Consider the following 20066-nt stretch of genomic DNA (forward strand, 5'->3'; position numbering starts at 1 on the left):
CTCCAGTATTATTTTAGATGTGGATAAGGAATTTAGTTACCTATGTGAATTGTTATGTAAGAAGTATAGCTGACTCTTGTCTGGACAGCAGAGGGTGCCCGATGGTCACATTGAGCTCCATGGAGGCCTCATGCACCTGATAAGTCCTTTGTAGGAGGGGGCCATCACTAGTCTACACTGGTCAACGAACAATACAACAGCAGGCATTTGTATACATAGTCACAGACCTGCAAACAGCTGCCGGTGATACGTGTGACCTCTCGGCTAGTTCTATTTAACTGTGGACACTTTTGATCACCAAGGTGAAGGGAAAGACACAGAGGCATAGTGGGTCCTGTAAAACAAACACTAAGTCATTAAGAGCCGGAACCAACAGGCTCCAAGGTCTCTGTATCCAAGAGACATGCAGGGGGGTGGAGGGGTTTGTATCTGAGCTTGGAGAGTGCCATATGTCCAATTTAGGAGGAGAGACGAGGACGTGTTTTCATGATAATTATGTTCTCTAGACTGAAGTACCATTAGAAATATGAAATGAATTGTTGTTATGCTAACCCTCCCCACTATCCTCTATCTACCCTCTGTTAAATTCCCCCCTGGCTTCTAAGTGCATAACACTCTGGATTTTAAACAGGTTCCTTTAAAGATAAGGAAAAAAGCTCAAGTAAACACAGTGTTCCCATGGTAATACAGAGGAAGTGGACATTTGCAAGCAAGTCTCGCACTGGCTTAACTTCTCTTCCGCTGATTGGGAGGGAGGAGAGGAAGTGCTGAGTTTCCTCCAGCTTCCTAGAGCTGTGCTGTTTGCATTGGCCTTGGTAGTTGACACAATGGCCACTGATGAGGATTATTTCAATACCATGTCCTCATATCCCTTCAGCCTCCTATATCCACCACTGTTCTCAGCTACAGTAAGAAAATCAAGATAGGTGTAAAAGCAGGAATAACATATAAATCTGTATTGATCTTTAATCTGTTTCAATGCAACAAAAAAAACTTAGCTGAAGAGCCATTTGGTCCTCTTCTAGAAGGCTTTTATGTTACTCCATATTCACAGTGACATATAAGAAATGTTCAACATAGCCAAAAACCAGATGTATCAAAACGCATCCTTTAAGTCTCACTCTTCTGAGCTAATATGTAATTGACAGAGCCATGTTACGATCATTAACATAGAAAGAGCTTTATTTTGTACAGTAGATATACAGTGCATTCGGAAATATTCAGACCCCTTGACTTTTTCCACATTTTGTTACGTTACAGCCTTATTCTAAAAATATCAAATGGTTTCCCTCGTCAATCTACACACAATACACCATAATGACAAAACAAACACAGTTTTTTCAAAATTTTTGCAAATGTATTAAAAATTAAAAAAACTTCAATATTTCATTTACTTAAGTATTCAGACCCTTTACTCAGTACTTTGTTGAAGCACCTTTGCAAGCGATTACAGCCTTGAGTCTTCTTGGGTATGACATTACAAGCTTGGCACACCTATATTTAGGGAGTTTTTCCCATTCTTCTCTACAGATCCTCTCAACCTCTGTCAGGTTGGATGGGAAGCATCGCTGCACAGCTATTTTCAGTCTGGGCTCTGGCTGGGCCACTCAATGACTTTCAGAGACGTATCCCTAAGCCACTCCTGCATTGTCTTGGCTGTGTGCTTAGGGTCGTTGTCCTGTTCGAAGGTGAACCTTCGGCCCTGTCAGAGGTCCTAAGCACTCTGGAGCATGTTTTCATCAATGATCTCTCTGTACATTGTTCTGTTCATCTTTGCCTCGATCCTGACTAGTCTCCCAGTCCCTGCTGCTGATAAACATCCCCACAGCATGATGCTGCCACCACCATGCTTCACCGTAGGGATGGTGCCAGGTTTCCTCCAGACGTGACGCTTGGCATTCAGGCCATAGAGTTCAATCTTGGTTTCATCAGACCAGAGAATCTTATTTCTCATGGTCTGAGAGTCCTTTAGGTGCCTTTTGACAAACTCCAAGCGTACTGTCATGTGCCTTTTACTGAGGAAGGGCTTCCGTCTGGCCACTCTACCATAATGGCCTGATTGGTGGAGTGCTGCAGAGATGGTTGTCCTTCTGGAAGGTTTTCCCATCTCCACAGAGGAACTCTGGAGCTCTGTCAGAGTGACCACCAGGTTCTTGGTCACCTCCCTGACCAAGGCCCTTCTCCCCTGATTGCTCAGTTTGGCCGGGCGGCCAGCTCTAGGAAGAGTCTTTTAGAATGATGGATGCCACAGTGTTCTTGGGGACCTTCGATGCTGTGGAATTTTTTGGTACCCTTACCCAGATCTGTGCCTCGACACAATCCTGTCTCTGAGCTCTACGGACAATTCCTTCGACCTCATTGCTTGGTTTTTGCTCTGACATGCACTGTCAACTGTGGGACCTTACATAGACAGGTGTGTGCCTTTCCAAATCATGTCCAATCAATTGAATTTAGCACAGGTGGACTCCAATCAAGTTGTAGAAACATCTCAAGGATGATCAATGGAAACAGGATGCACCTGAGCTCAATTTCAAGTCTCTTAGCAAAGGGTCTGAATACTTATGTAAATAAGGTATATATATTCTTTTAATATAAATTTGGGAAAATGTCTACAAAAATGCTTTTTGCTTTGTCATTATGGGGTGTTGTGTATAGATTAATGAGTTTACTTTAAAAAAAAAAATACATTTTAGAATAAGGCTGTAACATAACAACGTGGAAAAAGTCAAGCTGTCTGAATACTTTCTGAATGCATTGTATTCTTGTTATTTTTGGGGACTTTTTGATTGAAAGTATAAAATGTGGTCTAAATGACTGCATTGGTTTGAATAGTGTCTCATTTCACAGATTCTATAATCCCCACAGCACATTCTGGGTCTCAGCAGGACTGTCTGTCCTGTGACAAAAAAGAAAAGAAAAGGAAATTACATGGCCATTGTACCTTACTACCATTCTCTCTCTCGTACAAGAAGCGGGAACATATCACCGTCTGCATCAGTCAGGGCATTTATCCCCTGTCAATGACATTATACCATATTACCATTTTCTCTCCCTCTCAATCTACCAAGCACTCAGACTTAGGCTGCATTTCCTTTTCTTAATCATTCCTATTAAAGTCACTACACTGAAAATTGTCCCTCTGACCAACATAGCTAGGTCGATTTCAGAGGGTCTATTTGTGAGGAATTACTGTCACCAGAGCTGGGTCCAACCCCCTGTGGAAGGCACGTACAGGCCCAGTGACTGATTACTCCCCAACTACAGATTCATCACAGCTAGTCAGCTGATTGCACTTTAAATAAGGTGCCCTTTGAAGACACTTCAGGTACCATTCACAGCAAATCCGTCTCTCCGGGATGGTCAAATCAAATGGTCTATCTGGAAATACTGCTGAGCTGAGGAGAGAGTAAATCCCAAGGACCGACCTGTGCTTCAAAAGAACATCAGCTGACCTGCATTATTAAGTAGACTGTAGGGTTAAGGGGGGAAAGACATTAATTGTTCACCTAGACACTATCAATCATAAAATAAGGCATTATACAAGTACATTCTACTTGGTTTCACAGGTGATGAACATTGCTCTTATACTAAGGCTAAGTTTATTATGCATCTCTTGAACCTTTTAACTACTTTGACCAACCCAATCACTAAATCCAAACCAGGGAAGTACTGTAATTGCTGAGTTTGCCTTTTAATTTATGAATGTAAGACAAAATTGCATTTACATTGGTTTGCATGAATTGATAAGAAAGCAAGTCAAACAGTCAATGGCATAGCACATTATAGACATGGATAAACTGCTGATGATTGTGACAGCAAAATAATAACAAACTAATAATAGTGATTATGGAACCAAGAATGAAATATTGGCATTTTTATCTAGTTTGGTCTGAATGTGTTCAATCAATCATCATTCTGTAAATATTTGTGGTAAAACCCACCATGACTCACGTCCATTATGGGTTTGTGCTCCAGGCCCTGAAACCGTAGTTGGCTTCACAGTATGTTTACCCCTTTCAGAGAAAGTCCTGTAGAATTCATTTCTGAAACTCTGAGCAATCTACCACAGTGTTGGGACCTGAAATTAAGGCATTTTGTATTAACCACTTGCCCTGGGAAGTTGCATTGTACTTAAGCGTCCTAGTGACTGACACCTATTGTGAAATGTGATTACTGCTACACCATACTGAACTGTTAGCTTGGAATGAAGTCTCTACAGACCCAGGAGTATAACATAGATAGTCAACAGCTTGCTCAGGGGACTGGACTCGTCCCAGCCGCCTGGAGTTGTGTAACCCTCTACCCAACACCAGTACCATGAGGAGCCAAGTTTGGATGTATTTTGGGGAAGGCTTCAACACAGTTGTCTCGGTCAAACTCCCTTGTCGTCACTGCCTTGTCGTCACGCTGTGAATGGATCACCAAAGCTGACTTGGATTCAAGGGCAGATCAGGTCCATTGTTGGCCACTTCTTTAAAGCAATCACCTCGTATGATTGTACCACTTGTAGAGGTGCATAAAAGGGATTCCAGGACAAAATCTGTGTGCCCCAAAGTCATTGAGTTTCACTTGCCTTGCCACAGCTGCCGGGAGCACACATCAGTCATATTGCTTTCCTCAGACGAACCAGAGGAATCATGTGAGGAATATAACCCCCCAGATTCCCTGTCACTCTATCTCTCAGCTCTCAGCTCTCTTTAGCGCAAATGGAACACAAAGAGTTTCCGTAAGGTTCCTAGGGAGTGAATGAAGACCAGTGCTGTGCTGCTACTGTAGTCTGGCCCCTGTCCTATGTGCCCTGTCGCTCACCTTTTGATCCTGCCCACCTGTTCACACATTATGGACAGGTACTGGGTGAGCTTCACCATGGCGATGATGATGGTTCCACCAATGAGGGTGCAGGTGGGCCAGAAGAGTGAATGGAACACTGCCACTCGGCCATAGATGCGTGTCAGTAGAGCACTCTCCTGCTGTTCACCTGGGTCCGTGTAACACAACACCTGCTGCTGTGTTTTCAGACGCTCCGAGATGTTCATGATTACGGTGTGCATCGCGTTGTAGTCCTTCCGACATTTGGGCACATAGAAGCACTAAGAGAACAAAGACAGATTCATTACGAGTCTTGGATGAGATGACTTGAAATTTTACTTCTAGAAATGTTATTCAGCTGCAATGATTTTTCCTCCATTTCCCCTCTCCTCAAGTAATGTGTTGAGGGGAGTCATCTTAAGTTAATGTTGTGCAGATTCACAATTAAATACAGGCCTAATCATTTATCATCAATGAATCATTAATTTACCTAATTATAATTATTTTCATGTGGTGCATTGTGATAAAGTTATTTATTTGTAGTGAATTAGGGTGGATTAAACCATAATGTTTTCTCATTGTTACACTAATTACATGGTAGATACATATTTTATAGCACTGATTATGTACTTACTATTTATGTTGAATCATTTGATTGCACATTGCTACCACATAATTTGTAAAACCAGGCATATATTACTGTAGCTGAAGCAGGACAGTGAAATAAAGGCTTACTATTAGAAATGTTACGCTTAAGCATGTTGTAACGATCGTCTGTGGTGGAAGAAGGATCGGACCAAAGCGCAGCGTGGTAAGTGTTCATGATGACGTTTAATTCAAACTCAGAACACTAAACAAAACAATAAACGATGGCCAAACAAAACAGTACCGTGTGGCGACAAACACTGACACGGAAGACAAACACCCACCAACCAAAAGACAAAACAGGATACCTAAATATGGTTCCCAATCAGAGACAATGACAAACACCTGCCTCTGATTGAGAACCATATCAGGCCAAACAACAAACTCAACATAGAAACACAAAACATAGATAACCCACCCAACTCACAGCCTGACCACACTAAAACAAAGAAAATACAAAAGAACTATGGTCAGAACGTGACACATGTCCTCTGTCTCACCTTTGGGTTGGTGTCCTGTGCCTCCTCGTTGTGGGAGAGTCGGACAACCTTCCCAGATGTGTTGAGACTGACAAACACCTGTAGGCACGGGTACTTAGAGCTTTTCCAACACTCTGAGCCGCAGCTGTAGGTACAGTTAATCTCTGCCATGATGGTGGAGTTGAGCACAGTGCAGCTGGATTCCTCCGTCCACACACTACATGACATGGGGTTAGGGGTGGGGGTATGGGTTAGAATTAAATAGTTACTGACCTGCGTATACAGTTGAAGTTGGAAGTTTACATACACCTTAGCCAAATACATTTAAACTCAGTTTTTCACAATTCCTGACATTTAATCCTAGTAAAAATTCTCTGTTTTAGGTCAGTTAGGATCCCCACTTTATTTTAAGAATATGAAATTATGACAATTAGCCTATCAGAAGCTTCTAAAGCCATGACATAATTTACGGGAATTTTCCAAGCTGTTTAAAGGCACAGTCAACTTAGTGTATGTAAACGTCTGACCCACTGGAATTGTGATACAGTGAATTATAAGTGAAATAATCTGTCTGTAAACAATTGTTGGAGAAATGACTTGTGTCATGCACAAAATAGATGTCCTAACCGACTTGCCAAAACTATAGTTTGTTAACAAGAAATTTGTGGAGTGGTTGAAAAACAAGTTTTAATGATTCCAACCTAAGTGTACGTAAACTTCTGACTTCAACTGTAGCTCTACCCAGGTGCCTTTCCAAATATTGGTGTTTGGATGCCACACAAGATTAGTTCAACATCAAAAACAACTGTATCCAACAACACAATGAATAACATTGGATTTAATGAAAAAGGAGGAATTTTGTAGGAAGTTGCAAGATGTGAAGCAGACTGTGAATCGGTTGAATAGTAGAAAAGGGAGAAATGATTGACCACACTAGCAAATAGCAGATTATTGTGATTATCTTTAGCTGAATTCCAAAGTCTCTTAACCTTTTGAATAGCCCAGTATGCTTTATAGTGTATGTATGGATATTTGTAAATGGATCTTAGTAATCCAGCAGCATGTCTCTTTTGAATATCTATGTAATCTATTTTGAATAACTTAATTTTCACTTTCTCTTATTGGATGAATGTTGCACTGCCTTTGAAATTGAAAGCCTTTTTCACTGAATCCAAATAGAAAGCTCTGTGGGGAATAGCAGCCGTTTTATATGCTCCTGGCCAATTGTGCTATTTTGTGTTCTTTTGTGCTGATCTTAACTTTTTTGTACATAATGTTTCCTCTTATCATTTCCTATGATCGAAAAGAGCTTCTGGACATCAGAACAGCGATCACTAACCTCGACTACATCAATGAGTCAGAGGCGAATGACATACTGCTAAATCCCGGACCAGGCTCAGACCAGACTCGGGATGAGCACTCGAAGAAGGAAGAGGTAGCGTTATAGAGGCCGGCGTGTGGGATACCTGACGAAACTATCCTATGTTTCTCCAAGTCGTGGCTGAACAAGGACATGGAAAATATAAATCGAGTTGTTTTTTCTATACATCGGCAGGACAGAATGGCAGCATCGGGGAAACTCGACCGTACTATTTACGAGACAGTTTTCATCTATATTTTCCGTAGCAGTCTACCTACCACTACAAACGGATGCTGGCATTACCACACTCAACAAGCTGTATAAGGCCATAAGCAAACAAGAAAATGCTCACCCAGAGGCAGCGCTCCTAGTGGCTGGTGGTTTTATACAGTAGGAAAACTGAAATCCGTCTTACCTCATTTCTACCAGCATGTCACCTGTGCAACTGGAGGCGAAAAACTCAAGATCACCTTTACTCCACACACAGAGACACGTACAAATTTCTCCCTCACCCTCCATTTGGCAAATCTGACCATTACGTTATCCTCCTGATTCCTGCTTACAAGCAAAAACTCGATCAAGAAGTACCAGTGACGCGCTCAAAGGGAAGTGGTCCGATGAAGTGGATGCTAAGCTACAGGACTGTTTCGCTAGCACAGACTGGAATATTTTCCAGGTTTCATCCGATGGCATTGAGGAGTATACCACATCAGTCACCAGCTTCATTAATAAGTGCATCGATGAAGTCGTCCCCACAGTGACCGTACGTACATATCCCAACCAGAAGTCTTGGATTACAAGCAACATCCGCACTGAACTAAAGGCTAGAGCTGCCGCTCTCAAGGAGCGGGACACTAATCTGGACTCTTATAAGAAATCTTGCTAAGCCCTCCAACGAACCATCAAAGGAGCAAAATGTCAATACAGGACTAAGATCGAATCTTACTACAATGGATCTGCCGCTCGTCGGATGTGGCAGGGCTTGCAAACTATTACGGATTACAAAGGGAAACCCAGCCGCAAGCTGCCCAGTGACGCGAGCCTACCAGATGAGCTAAATGCCTTCTATGCTCGCTTCGAGGCTAGCAACACTGAACCATGCACGAGAGCACCAGCTTCTCCATAGGACTGTGTGATCACGCTCTCCGTAGCTGATGTGGTTAACATTCATAAAGCCGCAGGGCCAGATTGATTGTCAGGGCGTGTACTCAGAGCATGTGCTGAGCAGCTGGCAAGTGGCTTCACTGACATTATCAACCTCTCCCTGACCCAGTCTGTAATACCTACATGTTTCAAGCAGACCACCATAGTCCCTGTGCCCAAGAATGCCAAGGTAACCTGTCTAAATGACTATCCCCCCAAAGCACTCACATCTGTAGCCATGAAATGCTTTGAAAGGCTAGTCATGGCTCATATCAACAGCATTTGGAACGCACAGTTTTAGCTCCCGAGTATTAGCTCCTGGGGAGGGGCTAATATAGGGGGATTATGAAGATTCCCATGCACTCTACATCATAGCCTGACTGACATTAACACAGTTTGGCTAAGTGGTGTGGTTCAGTAACAGTTCAGATGGCATATGAGCCATTATCCTTATAGCAAAAGTAAAATACACATGATGGCACATGATGAGCATCTAACAGCCGATACAAAAGGAAAAACAAACATCAGGACGTTGTGAGTGACTTGGTGAGTGAGCGCACATTACCTGTCTGAGTAGGAGCGCACCATGGTGATGCCCAGCACAAAGTACATCATCACAGAGAAAAGGATCATGCTGAGTCCGAGGAGAATAGCTCTGTCCTCCCCAGCCTTCAGTGCTGTCACTGTCTTCCTCTTGTCTAGCACGTCATACTCCCGAACCTTCTGATAAATAGTCCTGACACATGCATTACAACACACACACACACACACACACACAGGCCCACCCAGGCCCACACACACACACACACACACACACACACACACACACACACACACACACACACACACACACACACACACACACACACACACACACACACACACACACACACACACACACACACACACACACACACACACCAAGTTAGGGATTACAGAATTGTAAACACACAGTGACAAGTAATTACACCCCTAAAAGCTCTTTTATAACATTTACCGGGAATGTGTCATGAGGCCATCTGGCTTAATCAAATGGCATTAGCCATATCAATGCATAATCAATAGCATTTTAAGGGTATGTATTTAACTCTCTTCTCTTAGGCATGAACATGTAACGCTTTCAATCAATTATTTTCCACATTTTAAACTTTGATCATGTGATACATTTTCCCTCATGAATAATGTGAATAGTCTAAATGTCATAGCGAATAATACTGATGACTGGTAGACCTATAGATAATGAGATGTCTGGAGGCTAAAATGGTAATAGTTGTTATTGTCCCTTAGATCTTTTGTACGAGAAAGCACTTTCTGTTTTTACAAATACAAACTGACAAGCTTTTCCCTTTTATACACAATTATTGTTGCTGAAAGCTGAGTGCACAAGTTAAGTTTTGTCTGTTATTTGACTTTCAAAAAACTAAACTTTTCACAAGTGCATCATACATCTTTCCCATGATGCTTCGTGTTGTGTAAAATATTAAGGGTACCGTACCTTCTTTCACCTCCTGATCCCTGAGCTCCTTTACTTCCTGTCCAGAGAAACATCCTCCCTGAGGACACTCTGTGCCCACCACCACTCACAGAGGGCGTCACACAGGGCTGCTGAGACCACCTTCCAAGGACAGACACACACACACACACTCAGTGACCCATATGCCCCTCAGTCTTCACACGTCTGTCCTGTATGTGCCACCCCCACAGAGCCTGGTCAGGACACCCCACAGCCAAGTGACAAGAGTTTTCCCACTAAATCAATCCCATTCAACTTCTGCAGAAAGGAAAAGCCACTTTCCCACAGAGTTCAGAGCCACTCGCCATCCACTGGGATAATCACCGTCCACTGGGATAAGTGAAGGTAGAAATAATCCTTGGACTGTTTGAAGAGCTGAAGTTCACAGAGGCGGAGAGGTGGAGCGGGAGCAGCAGCAGCACTTATGCACCTGAGACACACGCATAGCGTTCATGGCACACACGCCTCCCTGTGTGCGTCAAGCCCACTCGTCTGGCACTTCATTTCCTGCCTGTTCATTTGTTATTGACTATTCATAGTCCGAGCTACAGCGGCAGGCTGGTGGAATAATGATGAGGTTTCCAGGCAGAGAGGACCTGAAACAGCATTCATCCCTTCCGACTGTTCAGCACTAAGAGGCAAGAGGCATTCAAAGCCTCCCTACCCTGTGCCTCCTCCCCAACTTCCCTCTGTTGATTGTCATTGATGGAGAGCCCCCTAGCAACGTAGTTGCACTGGTGTTTTCAGGGAAAATTTCGAACTGCTCGGCATAGTAAGGAAAGTAGTAAGATTGCCCAGCCCCTTTTGGTTGCCTTAGATTAGGAGATTTAAAAAAATACACAAACATCCACTCATTATGTAGATAAGGTTAAAAAATACTTTTGTTTGTGTGTGTGTGCACACATGCGTGTCAGTGTGTGTGTTTGTGTGTCTTGTAACTTAAAGGCATGGGATAAGACTTTGTGGTAAATATTTCATTAACCCCTCCATAGTCCTCTGGGTCTGTCAAAGCACGCATGTACACACATGGGATCTCTGGCTGCATATTTATGAGAGATAACAGTTCATGTGCCAATGCAAAGTAATGCATTCTGTTTTCAGATGCATGTAATTGAATTTGCCAGAGGTGTGCTCCTGTGGCTGGGTTATTTGTTGACATGTGCAACGACCCTGCTTCCACACTGTGTCAGGGGAATTCAATGTTGTGTGAATTTTCACAATGAAGAGGGGGGTTTAATAAGCCATATTAAATAAGTGTGGACTGAGACTGCTGCAGAATGTGGTGGATGTCACAGATAAGGATAGAGTCCTTTTGTGCATGAAAGTTGAAAAATGTAAATGTTTCAAGAGTATATTGTTCCTAAGCATATGTCTAAAAGTAAGCTATTGCCAGAACTTTTTGGCCACGTTGTGGGGGAATCGCCAATGTCTATAAAATAGTAGAGCAGACATCTGCAGAGGCAGACGTGGTAGATCTAACTCAAGAGTGGACAGGTTTTACTGGTGATTGACAGTGTAGATTCCTGCTGGTTGGGCTAAAGTCCTTGTAGAGCTCACAGCTAGATTTTCACCGTCTCTCTCGCCTTCATCTGTCTGGCTCAGAACTCTTACATTTACAGAACGTGTAAACTATAAAGCAATCTGCAATATTTATACATGATGATAAATCATTTAACAAATGGGGACTCAAAAGGAAGTAGGCTGTAACTGCTGGGGCTTTTATTACAGATTAGGCCAAATCCACAGTAAAGGAATTACGTTTGACTCAGTTTTTTCACTTTCACTTTAAAATGAATGCCAAACAAACTATTGATTTCAAAGTTGAACAAACCATAGAACTCTATGCACAAGAAATACTTAACAATTTCCACAGAAAATTTACAAAAACTAATTTAATGGAAGAACTATGCAGATGCAAACTTTAGTAACAGAATTACAGTAAAATCTCCCTCAGGTTTTTATGCAAACACATATTCCAAAAACTATGTTTAAATATCTGCTCTGAATTGAGTGAGATTCACAGATGTCTGAAGAAAGAATGGGGTGTCAGCTATGACATGGCGCCTTGAGTTTAAAAAGAAATTGGTTATTGAACTACAGTAAATGAAGTGGATTTACATCTGGTAATGGAATTAGAGTAACGGAATTATGGTAGCAGAATTATATAATGGGTCTCTGATCTGTACTACACAGAAATGCATAATAAATAATTAGGGGGTGCTTATATAGTCTTGTTTCGCTGTATGTACAAGTGGGTAACCTGTACAGGTGTGAAATGGAAATGTGTTTTTTGCATGTCCTACTCCCCTCGAGACTCCCTCGGAGAGTGGGGTCACAGCCATGGGATTAGCCATTATCTACGGCAACCCTGGGTTGATTAGGGTTAATTGCCTTGCTCAAGGGCAGAATGACAGATTTTTAGCTTGTCGGCTAGGGTATTCGCTCCAGCAACCTTTCGGTTACTGGCACAATGCTTCTAACCCCCAGTCTACCTGCCGCCCTATGGATATGAATAATTATAGATATGAATGTCATTCTCTTCATGTTTCACAAATTTGGACATCACTGTAGACAACAGTGCAGTACAATACAGCACATCAGAGTAGAGTTCAGTAGAGTACTGTACTATACTCTACTTTTCTGTACTGTATTGTACTGTATTTTACTCTACTACTGTATTGCATTAGACTGTACTCTATTGTGCTCTACTCACTGTACTCTATTGTACTGTGCTATCCAAACTTGTGAAATATACATCTATGATAGGTCCAGATTTGGTCCAGGTTAGTCCGTCTGTGTACGTTAACATCAAGGCCAGGATGGGCTGACCCAATTTCAACTACTTTTCTACGTCCATGGACGTCCGGTGTCGGTCGGTGCTCAGTGGGTGAGGATGCTGGTTGCAGTAAATGGAAAGTGAAAGAGAAAGGCAGAGCGAGAGAGAGAGAGAGAGGGGTTGTCCAAACTCTTTGTTTGACCACCAGACAACAAACAGAAAGAAAACAGTTATCAGCTGAATATAACAGTATGCCAGTAGAAGGGAGGACACTAGCGGTTGACCCAACTGTGGTTTTGTAGCCAATTCAGTTGCAGTAATTCCATTACAGATTTTGGGGTAATTCCGTTACCAATTGTTGGTAACGGAATTACGAGTTTTAATTACTTAATTTATAAACAAATTTGATATCAGTAAAATCACTATAACTAATTGGTAGGTCTACCATTGCTTCTTATGTGTGTGAACTTTCATTATCCTCCCTCCTTCCGAGAGAAACATTTGAAGATATCTTAAAGATAAAGGCACAAGGCAATCTTTTGTAAATGTACAGAAGGTAAAAAATGATCCAAAACGAAATATAAGTGTTGATAATAGTTTGCAAGGGTCTTTATGTCAACATTATTGTGTTTTGATGTATTTCTGATACCGTTTAAGACTTTATGGTAGATGTTTCTAATACCTCTTTTCCATCTGTTTATCCACAAATCAAAGTCTTTACTCATGCCACATTTTTTTTATGGAAAATGGTTGAAACATGTATCTATGCCTTCATTTCCTCAAAACATCGATTCTTAGCTTTCATTTGACACCCAATTTGATAGGCTCCTATGAACTTCACATGTTGGTGCTCATGCGTCCTTTTCGATGGAAATACCCATTACACAAAAGCATGGTTGCCAAGCTGGAACTTTGGCCTTCCAGTCACCTTGTAGAAAATGCAATGCCTCACCCTGCATTCAAACCATTTGCAAAGTACTAGCAACATCTGGACTATTGGTGCAGTTTTTACTTGTGCATCAATTTTACTGTGGGTTATAAACATCTTTGTTGTACCAGACCAAATGTTCAATATCAATCAATTGTTTTGGCTGTTATGATTCAACAAATTTAAATAGAGGTAATTTATTTAATGAGAATTGGATATAAATATGAAATCGAGAGACATTGTATGTTTATCAAACCTTGGGAATGCTCATGGTTTGTTAACTTTCAAACCAAGCAGTATATGTAATCTTACAGTCTCTACATTCAATAGGGTTCTCTCTAAATAAACACTTATTTAGATGGCTTCACACACTCATCAGGGGATGCCTGGGAGAAGATTCAGGGGGGCGTACCTTTGTGTCACTGTGTCTTTAGCCAAGAAACGTGATAATACTGCCTTCTGGAGCACTGACACATTGAAATGAGAACAGATTATTGCACTATCCTCAACTAACTACGTGCTGGATGTCACCAAGGCCCGCAGATGTGGCACATAGGAGGATCTAGCAGCGTGTTTGGGACAGTCCTGCATATGACCTCTGTCTTTATGAAAGTAGGATTGTTCATTAAGAGGGGTTAGTTACATGAGACCAACATACACATTGACAATGTGTACCCACAAGGCAAGTTATATACCTGCTGTTGAGTCAGAGCAAATGTAGAAAACAATGCATCCTGTTTTAAAGGGGCAACCTGTTGCCTCCTAGTATTTCAGCAGTATGATTAGCTGTGTCCATAGTTTCCCATTAGCAAAGCTGACTTCATTAACCCTGTGATCTGCTCACCTCTCATATTTAACACATAATTACATGCCTAATCTTGCATGAAATTATAGAACTAATGACATCATGGAAGGTAAACATAGGACAGCATTGTTGATGAGATTAAAACATAGAGATAAAGCGGTATTGTATCCTATTATTTATTTGTGCCTTCACTTCTTAGATGCTGACAGTATTTTTGGCTACTGTGAAATAGCTCCATCTCTGTTCACAGTAGACCAATTACACTGTAGATGATTTTGAAAAATCACAGACTGATGCTTTATCTTGAGTCTGTGCCTCATGTCATGAAATAGTGACAGAAAATTCAGGAGTCTGGGTAATACGACAGATAAATTACATTAGGAGGATTCACTGGAATATGCTTGCTCATTCTCTTGTCTGTCTCACTATAGTCTGTCTGTGCACGTGTGCAATATGGGAAGCAGCTTTTTTAATGTGTTCTACAGAGAAGGATCAATTCAAAGAAGCTGTGACACTAGTACTATGTTTAATTTACATGCTTGTGTTGCATCATGCTCTCTTCACTAGTTTTACACAATAATGAAACAAACCTAGTCCTGTCTGCATGTATTCATTTACTGTCATCATCAGGCAATTATAATTATATTTTAATGGGAGCATTTTTCAGGTCTATTACTCTAATTAGAATATAATTATGGAAACTTTGTCCACCACTGGTCATCTGGGGAGGCTGATGGCTGCAGAGTGAACAAGAGCACCCAACAGCTCTGCTGTCTGGGACACATTGGGAAACACAGGTGCCACCACACACATGACCAAGGTGTGTTTTACAACCCTGATTTAAGAGGCCTACCAGGAGGCATCAGCCAGAGCTCACTATCAATGACTCAGGGGGGGTGTCACAGTAAAACAGGACAGTGCTTCAAGACAGCGGATGGTGCTGACATGCAGGCGGCCGCACATACTAGCCATTCCGCTCTGTTAAGCCTTAAGATCATGTGGAAAAACCATGTTGTTCATTCAGAAAGGTCAGCTGGGTGAAACTCCTCCAGAGCTTTCTGAACAACACTCCCTGGACACCATCATGCCTCAGCACAGTGACTTTCAGATTTGTCCTTAAATTAACACCTTAAAGGTGCAGTACAGTCAAATATGTAATTTTTCTGCGTTTTATATATATTTCCATACTGAGGTTGGAATAATACTGTGAAATTGTGAAAAAGATGATAATGCCCTTTTAGTGTGAGAGCTGTTTGAAAAGATCGCCTGAAATTCATACCTGTTGTGGTGGGATGGAGTTTTGGCCTGCCTGGTGACATCAGTTAATAGACCAATAAGAAACAGAGTTCCAAACTTCTCTGCCAATAACAGCTAGTTTTCAATTTCCCCTTTCCCACTCAACCACTCCCAGACAGTCCTAGCAAAATTTTTGCGTGAGAAGTTTATCTTGCTAAGAAGCACATTTTTTCCCCTCTTGACCATTCTAATTAAAAACAATCACAGTAAGGTACTTAATTGTTACCAAGAAAGAAGATCTCCCAGACATGTCTTCTGTACAACACCAACAAATGTCTCTTTTGGGCTTTACTTTCCTTTAGCTAATTTTGGAGACTTAAACATATCTCCCATAGTGTCCTCAGCAGAACTCAAAGTGCCTCCAAAGTGCATGAGTCATGCAGTGAATTTAAAGTGTACCAACGGCCAGACTTGTACCATTTAAGCAAAAGAACCGAACATGGGGAACCCTGAGAATGTTTTATGGCTTTCAATAAAGCTGTTTTCTGGGAAATTGAGGGAGGTTTCTCCATGCCCTCTCTCATCTTTCTGCATTTAGAGCCAGTTGTTTACATCTAAAAGCCCCATGTCACCTTGCAGTTCTTTCCAGCTTGGCCAAGGCATTGCACCTGCAAAATGCCTCTAATTAAGCATTAACTTCCACAAAGAGAGACTTTAATGTGCTCATGAATAAAAATAAATCCACAATGCTTAAATATTAATAAGCATTACCCTGGGTCCACCTAAACTACAGTAGTTCTGCTTGCCTGTTATTGCACGAGGGGCCAGTTTGGACTAAGAGATTACTCTCTCAATGTTTAAATCTTTCTTACAGTAATGGCTTGAATCCAGTATGGGATTTTCCCTCTCAGATAGCCAGTTTGTCAAGTTCAAAGTGTTGTGTGAGGGAGTGTGTTTGAATGGCAGGTTCTATACTATCTTTGGTCTGTACATTGGGGCATATTTTTACTTCTTGTGATTTAGGAATAGCAGGCTGTGGTGTGTTTTTTGCTCTGAGGCATCTTCAAAAGATCCTTCTATTCCTTCTGTCATTTTGATATCAATCATTCTCCATTAGAGACAAATCTGTAAGACATGAATTAAACATAACATAATAGCATGAAGACTTTGCAGTATGCGACAAGAAGTAACAATTCAAATCAAATGGAATTTTATTTCTCACATGCGCCGAATACAACAGGTTGTGTACAACAGGAATACAACCTTACCGTGATATGCTTACTTACAAGCCCTTAACCAACAATGCAGTTTTAAGAAAATAGAGTTAAGAAAATATTTACTAAATAAACTTAAGTAAGAAATGAAAACTAAAATGTAAAAAAGTAACACAATTAAATAACAATAATGAGGCTATATACAGGGGGTACCGGTACCGAGTCAATGTGTAGGGGTACAGGGTAGGGGGGGTAAAGTGACTATGCATAGACAATAAACAGCGAGTAGCACTACCCTCTGTAGCGTCTTACGGTCAGATGCCAAGCAGTTGTCATACCAGGCGGTGATGCAACCGATCAGGATGCTCTCGAATGTGCAGCTGTAGAACTTTTTGAGGATCTCGGGATCCATGCCAAATCTTTTCAGTCTCCTGAGGGGGAAAAGGTGTTGTCCTGCCCTCTTGACGTCTTTCTTGGTGTGTTTGGACCACCCTGCCAGCTTAGTGGAGTCTGCCACTAGCATAGTCAGTGTAGTCAGCTCAGCTATCCCCATAGAGACCGTGTCTGTGCCTCAATCTAGGTTGGGCAAAACTAAACATGGCGGTGTTCGCCTTAGCAATCTCACTGGAATAAAGACCTCCATTCCTGTCATTATTGAAACAGATTTTGATATCTCACATCTCAAAATAGGGCTACTTAATGTTAGATCCCTCACTTCCAAGACAGTTTTAGTCAATGAACTAATCACTGATCATAATCTTGATGTGATTGGCCTGATTGAAACATGGCTTAAGTCTGATGAATTTACTGTGTTAAATGAAGCCTCTCCTCCTGATTACACTAGTGACCATATACCCTGTGCATCCCTTAAGGCAGAGGTGTTGCTAACATTTACGATAGCAAATTTCAATTTACAAAAACAAATTGCTGCGATTTTGTCTTTTGAGCTTCTCATGAAATCTCTGCAGCCTACTCAATAACTTTTTATAGCTACTGTTTACAGGCCTCCTGGGCCGTATACAGTATTCCTCACTGAGTTCCCTGAATTCCTATCGGATCTTGTAGTCATGGCAGATAATATTCAAATTTTTGGTGACTTTAATATTCACATGGAAAGTCCGCACACAAACTCCAAAAGGCTTTCGGAGCTATCATCGACTCAGTGGGTTTGTCATACATGTCTCCGGACCTACTCACTGCCACAGTCATACTCTGGACCTAGTTTTGTCCTGTGGAATAAATATTGTGGATCTTAATGTTTTTCCTCATAATCCTGGACTATCGGACCATAATTTTATTACGTTTTCAGTCGCAACAAATAATCTGCTCAGGTCCCAACCAAGGATCATCAAAAGCAGTGCTATAAATTCTCAGACAAGCCAAAGATTCCTAGATGCCCTTCCAGACTCCCTCCACCTACCCAAGGACGTCAGAGTACAAAAATCGGTTAACCACCTAACTGAGGAACTAAATTTAACCTTGCGTAATACCCTAGATGCAGTCGCACCCCTAAAAAGAAAAAACATTTGTCATGAGAAACTAGCTCCCTGGTATACAGAAAATACCCAAGCTCTGAAGCAAGCTTCCAGAAAATTGGAATGGAAATAGCGTTACACCGAACTGGAAGTCTTCCAACTAGCTTGAAAAGACCGTACCGTGCAGTATCGAAGAGCCCTCACTACTGCACGATCATCCTATTTTTCTAACTTAATTGAGGAGAATAAGAACAATCCAAAATAAATGTTTGATACTGTTGCAAAGCTAACTAAAAAGCAGCATTCACCAAGAGAGGATGGCTTTCACTTCAGCAGTGATAAATTCATGAACTTCTTGACGAAAAGATCATTAGAAAGCAAATTACGGACTCCTCTTTAAATCTGCGTATTTCTCCAAAGCTCAGTTGTCTTGAGTCTGCACAACACTGCCAGGACCTAGGATCAAGGGAGACACTCAAGTGTTTTAATACTATATCTCTTGACACATTGATGAAAATAGTCTTGGCCTATAAACCTTCAAGCTGCATACTGGACCCTATTCCAACTAAACTACTGAAAGAGCTACTTCCTGTGCTTGGCCCTCCTATGTTGAACATAATAAATTGCTCCCTATCCACTGGATGTGTACCAAACTCACTAAAAGTGGCAGTAATAAAGCCTCTCTCGAAAAAGCCAAACCTTGACCCAGAAAATATGAAAAACTATCGGCCTATATCGAATCTCCCATTCCTCTCAAAACATTTTGAAAAAGCTGTTGCGCAGCAACTCACTGCCTTCCTGAAGACAAACAATGCATACGAAATGCTTCAGTCTGGTTTTAGACCCCATTATAGCATTGAGACTGCACTCGTGAAGGTGGTAGATTACCTTTTAATGGCGTCAGACAAAGGCTCTGCATCTGTCCTCTTGCTCCTAGACCTTAGTGCTGCTTTTGATACCATCGATCACCACATTCTTTTGGAGAAATCGGAAATCCAGATTGGTCTACACTGACAAGTTCTGGCCTGGTTTAGATCTTATCTGTCAGAAAAATATCAGTTTGTCTCTGTGGATGGTTTGTCTTCTGACCATCCACAGGTTCCTCAAGGTACCGTTTTAGGACCTTTATTGTTTTCACTATATATTTTACCTCTAGGTGATGTCATTCGGAAATATAATGTTAACTTTCACTGCTATGCGGACGATACAGAGCTGTACATTTTGATGAAACATGGTGAAGCCACAAAATTGCTCTCTCTGGAAGCCTGTGTTTCAGACATAAGGAAGTAGATGGCGGCAATTTTTTTACTTTTAAAAGAGATTTTACTTTTAAAAGAGATGCAAGTTCTAGGTCCCAAGAAACAAAGAGATCTTCTGTTGGATCTAACAATTAATCTTGATGGTTGTACAGTCATCTCAAATAAAACTGTGAAGGACCTCAGCATTACTCTGGACCCTGATCTCTCTTTTGACGAACGTATCAAGAATATCTCAAGGACAGCTTTTTTCCATCTTTGTGACATTGCAAAAATCAGAAACTTTCTGTCCAAAAATGATGCAGAAAAATGTATCCATGCTTTTGTCACTTCTAGATTAGACTACTGCAATGCTCTACTTTCCGGCTATAAAGAACTAAATAAACTTCAGTTAGTGCTAAACACGGCTGCTAGAATCTTGACTAGA

The 20066-nt window shown here is 41.4% G+C and overlaps 1 protein-coding gene across 1 annotated transcript in view; it reads right to left on the minus strand.

Moving 5' to 3' along the window:
• Window positions 1-941: 941 nt before the first annotated feature.
• The window catches only part of si:ch211-247n2.1 (calcium-activated potassium channel subunit beta-2), a 30430-nt gene continuing 11305 nt past the window's right edge, over window positions 942-20066 (minus strand). Inside the window, exons 2-5 of the mRNA XM_055861113.1 lie at window positions 9932-10051; window positions 9002-9172; window positions 5955-6150; window positions 942-5090 (exon numbers count right to left, since the gene is read on the minus strand). Of these exons, the coding sequence (XP_055717088.1) occupies window positions 4806-5090; window positions 5955-6150; window positions 9002-9172; window positions 9932-10051 (772 nt within the window). The 3' untranslated portion in view covers window positions 942-4805. The remainder of the gene's footprint in view (window positions 5091-5954; window positions 6151-9001; window positions 9173-9931; window positions 10052-20066) is intronic.

The sequence above is a fragment of the Salvelinus fontinalis genome, chromosome 14 (assembly GCF_029448725.1).
Source record: "Salvelinus fontinalis isolate EN_2023a chromosome 14, ASM2944872v1, whole genome shotgun sequence".
In the NCBI taxonomy this organism is placed as follows: domain Eukaryota; kingdom Metazoa; phylum Chordata; class Actinopteri; order Salmoniformes; family Salmonidae; genus Salvelinus; species Salvelinus fontinalis.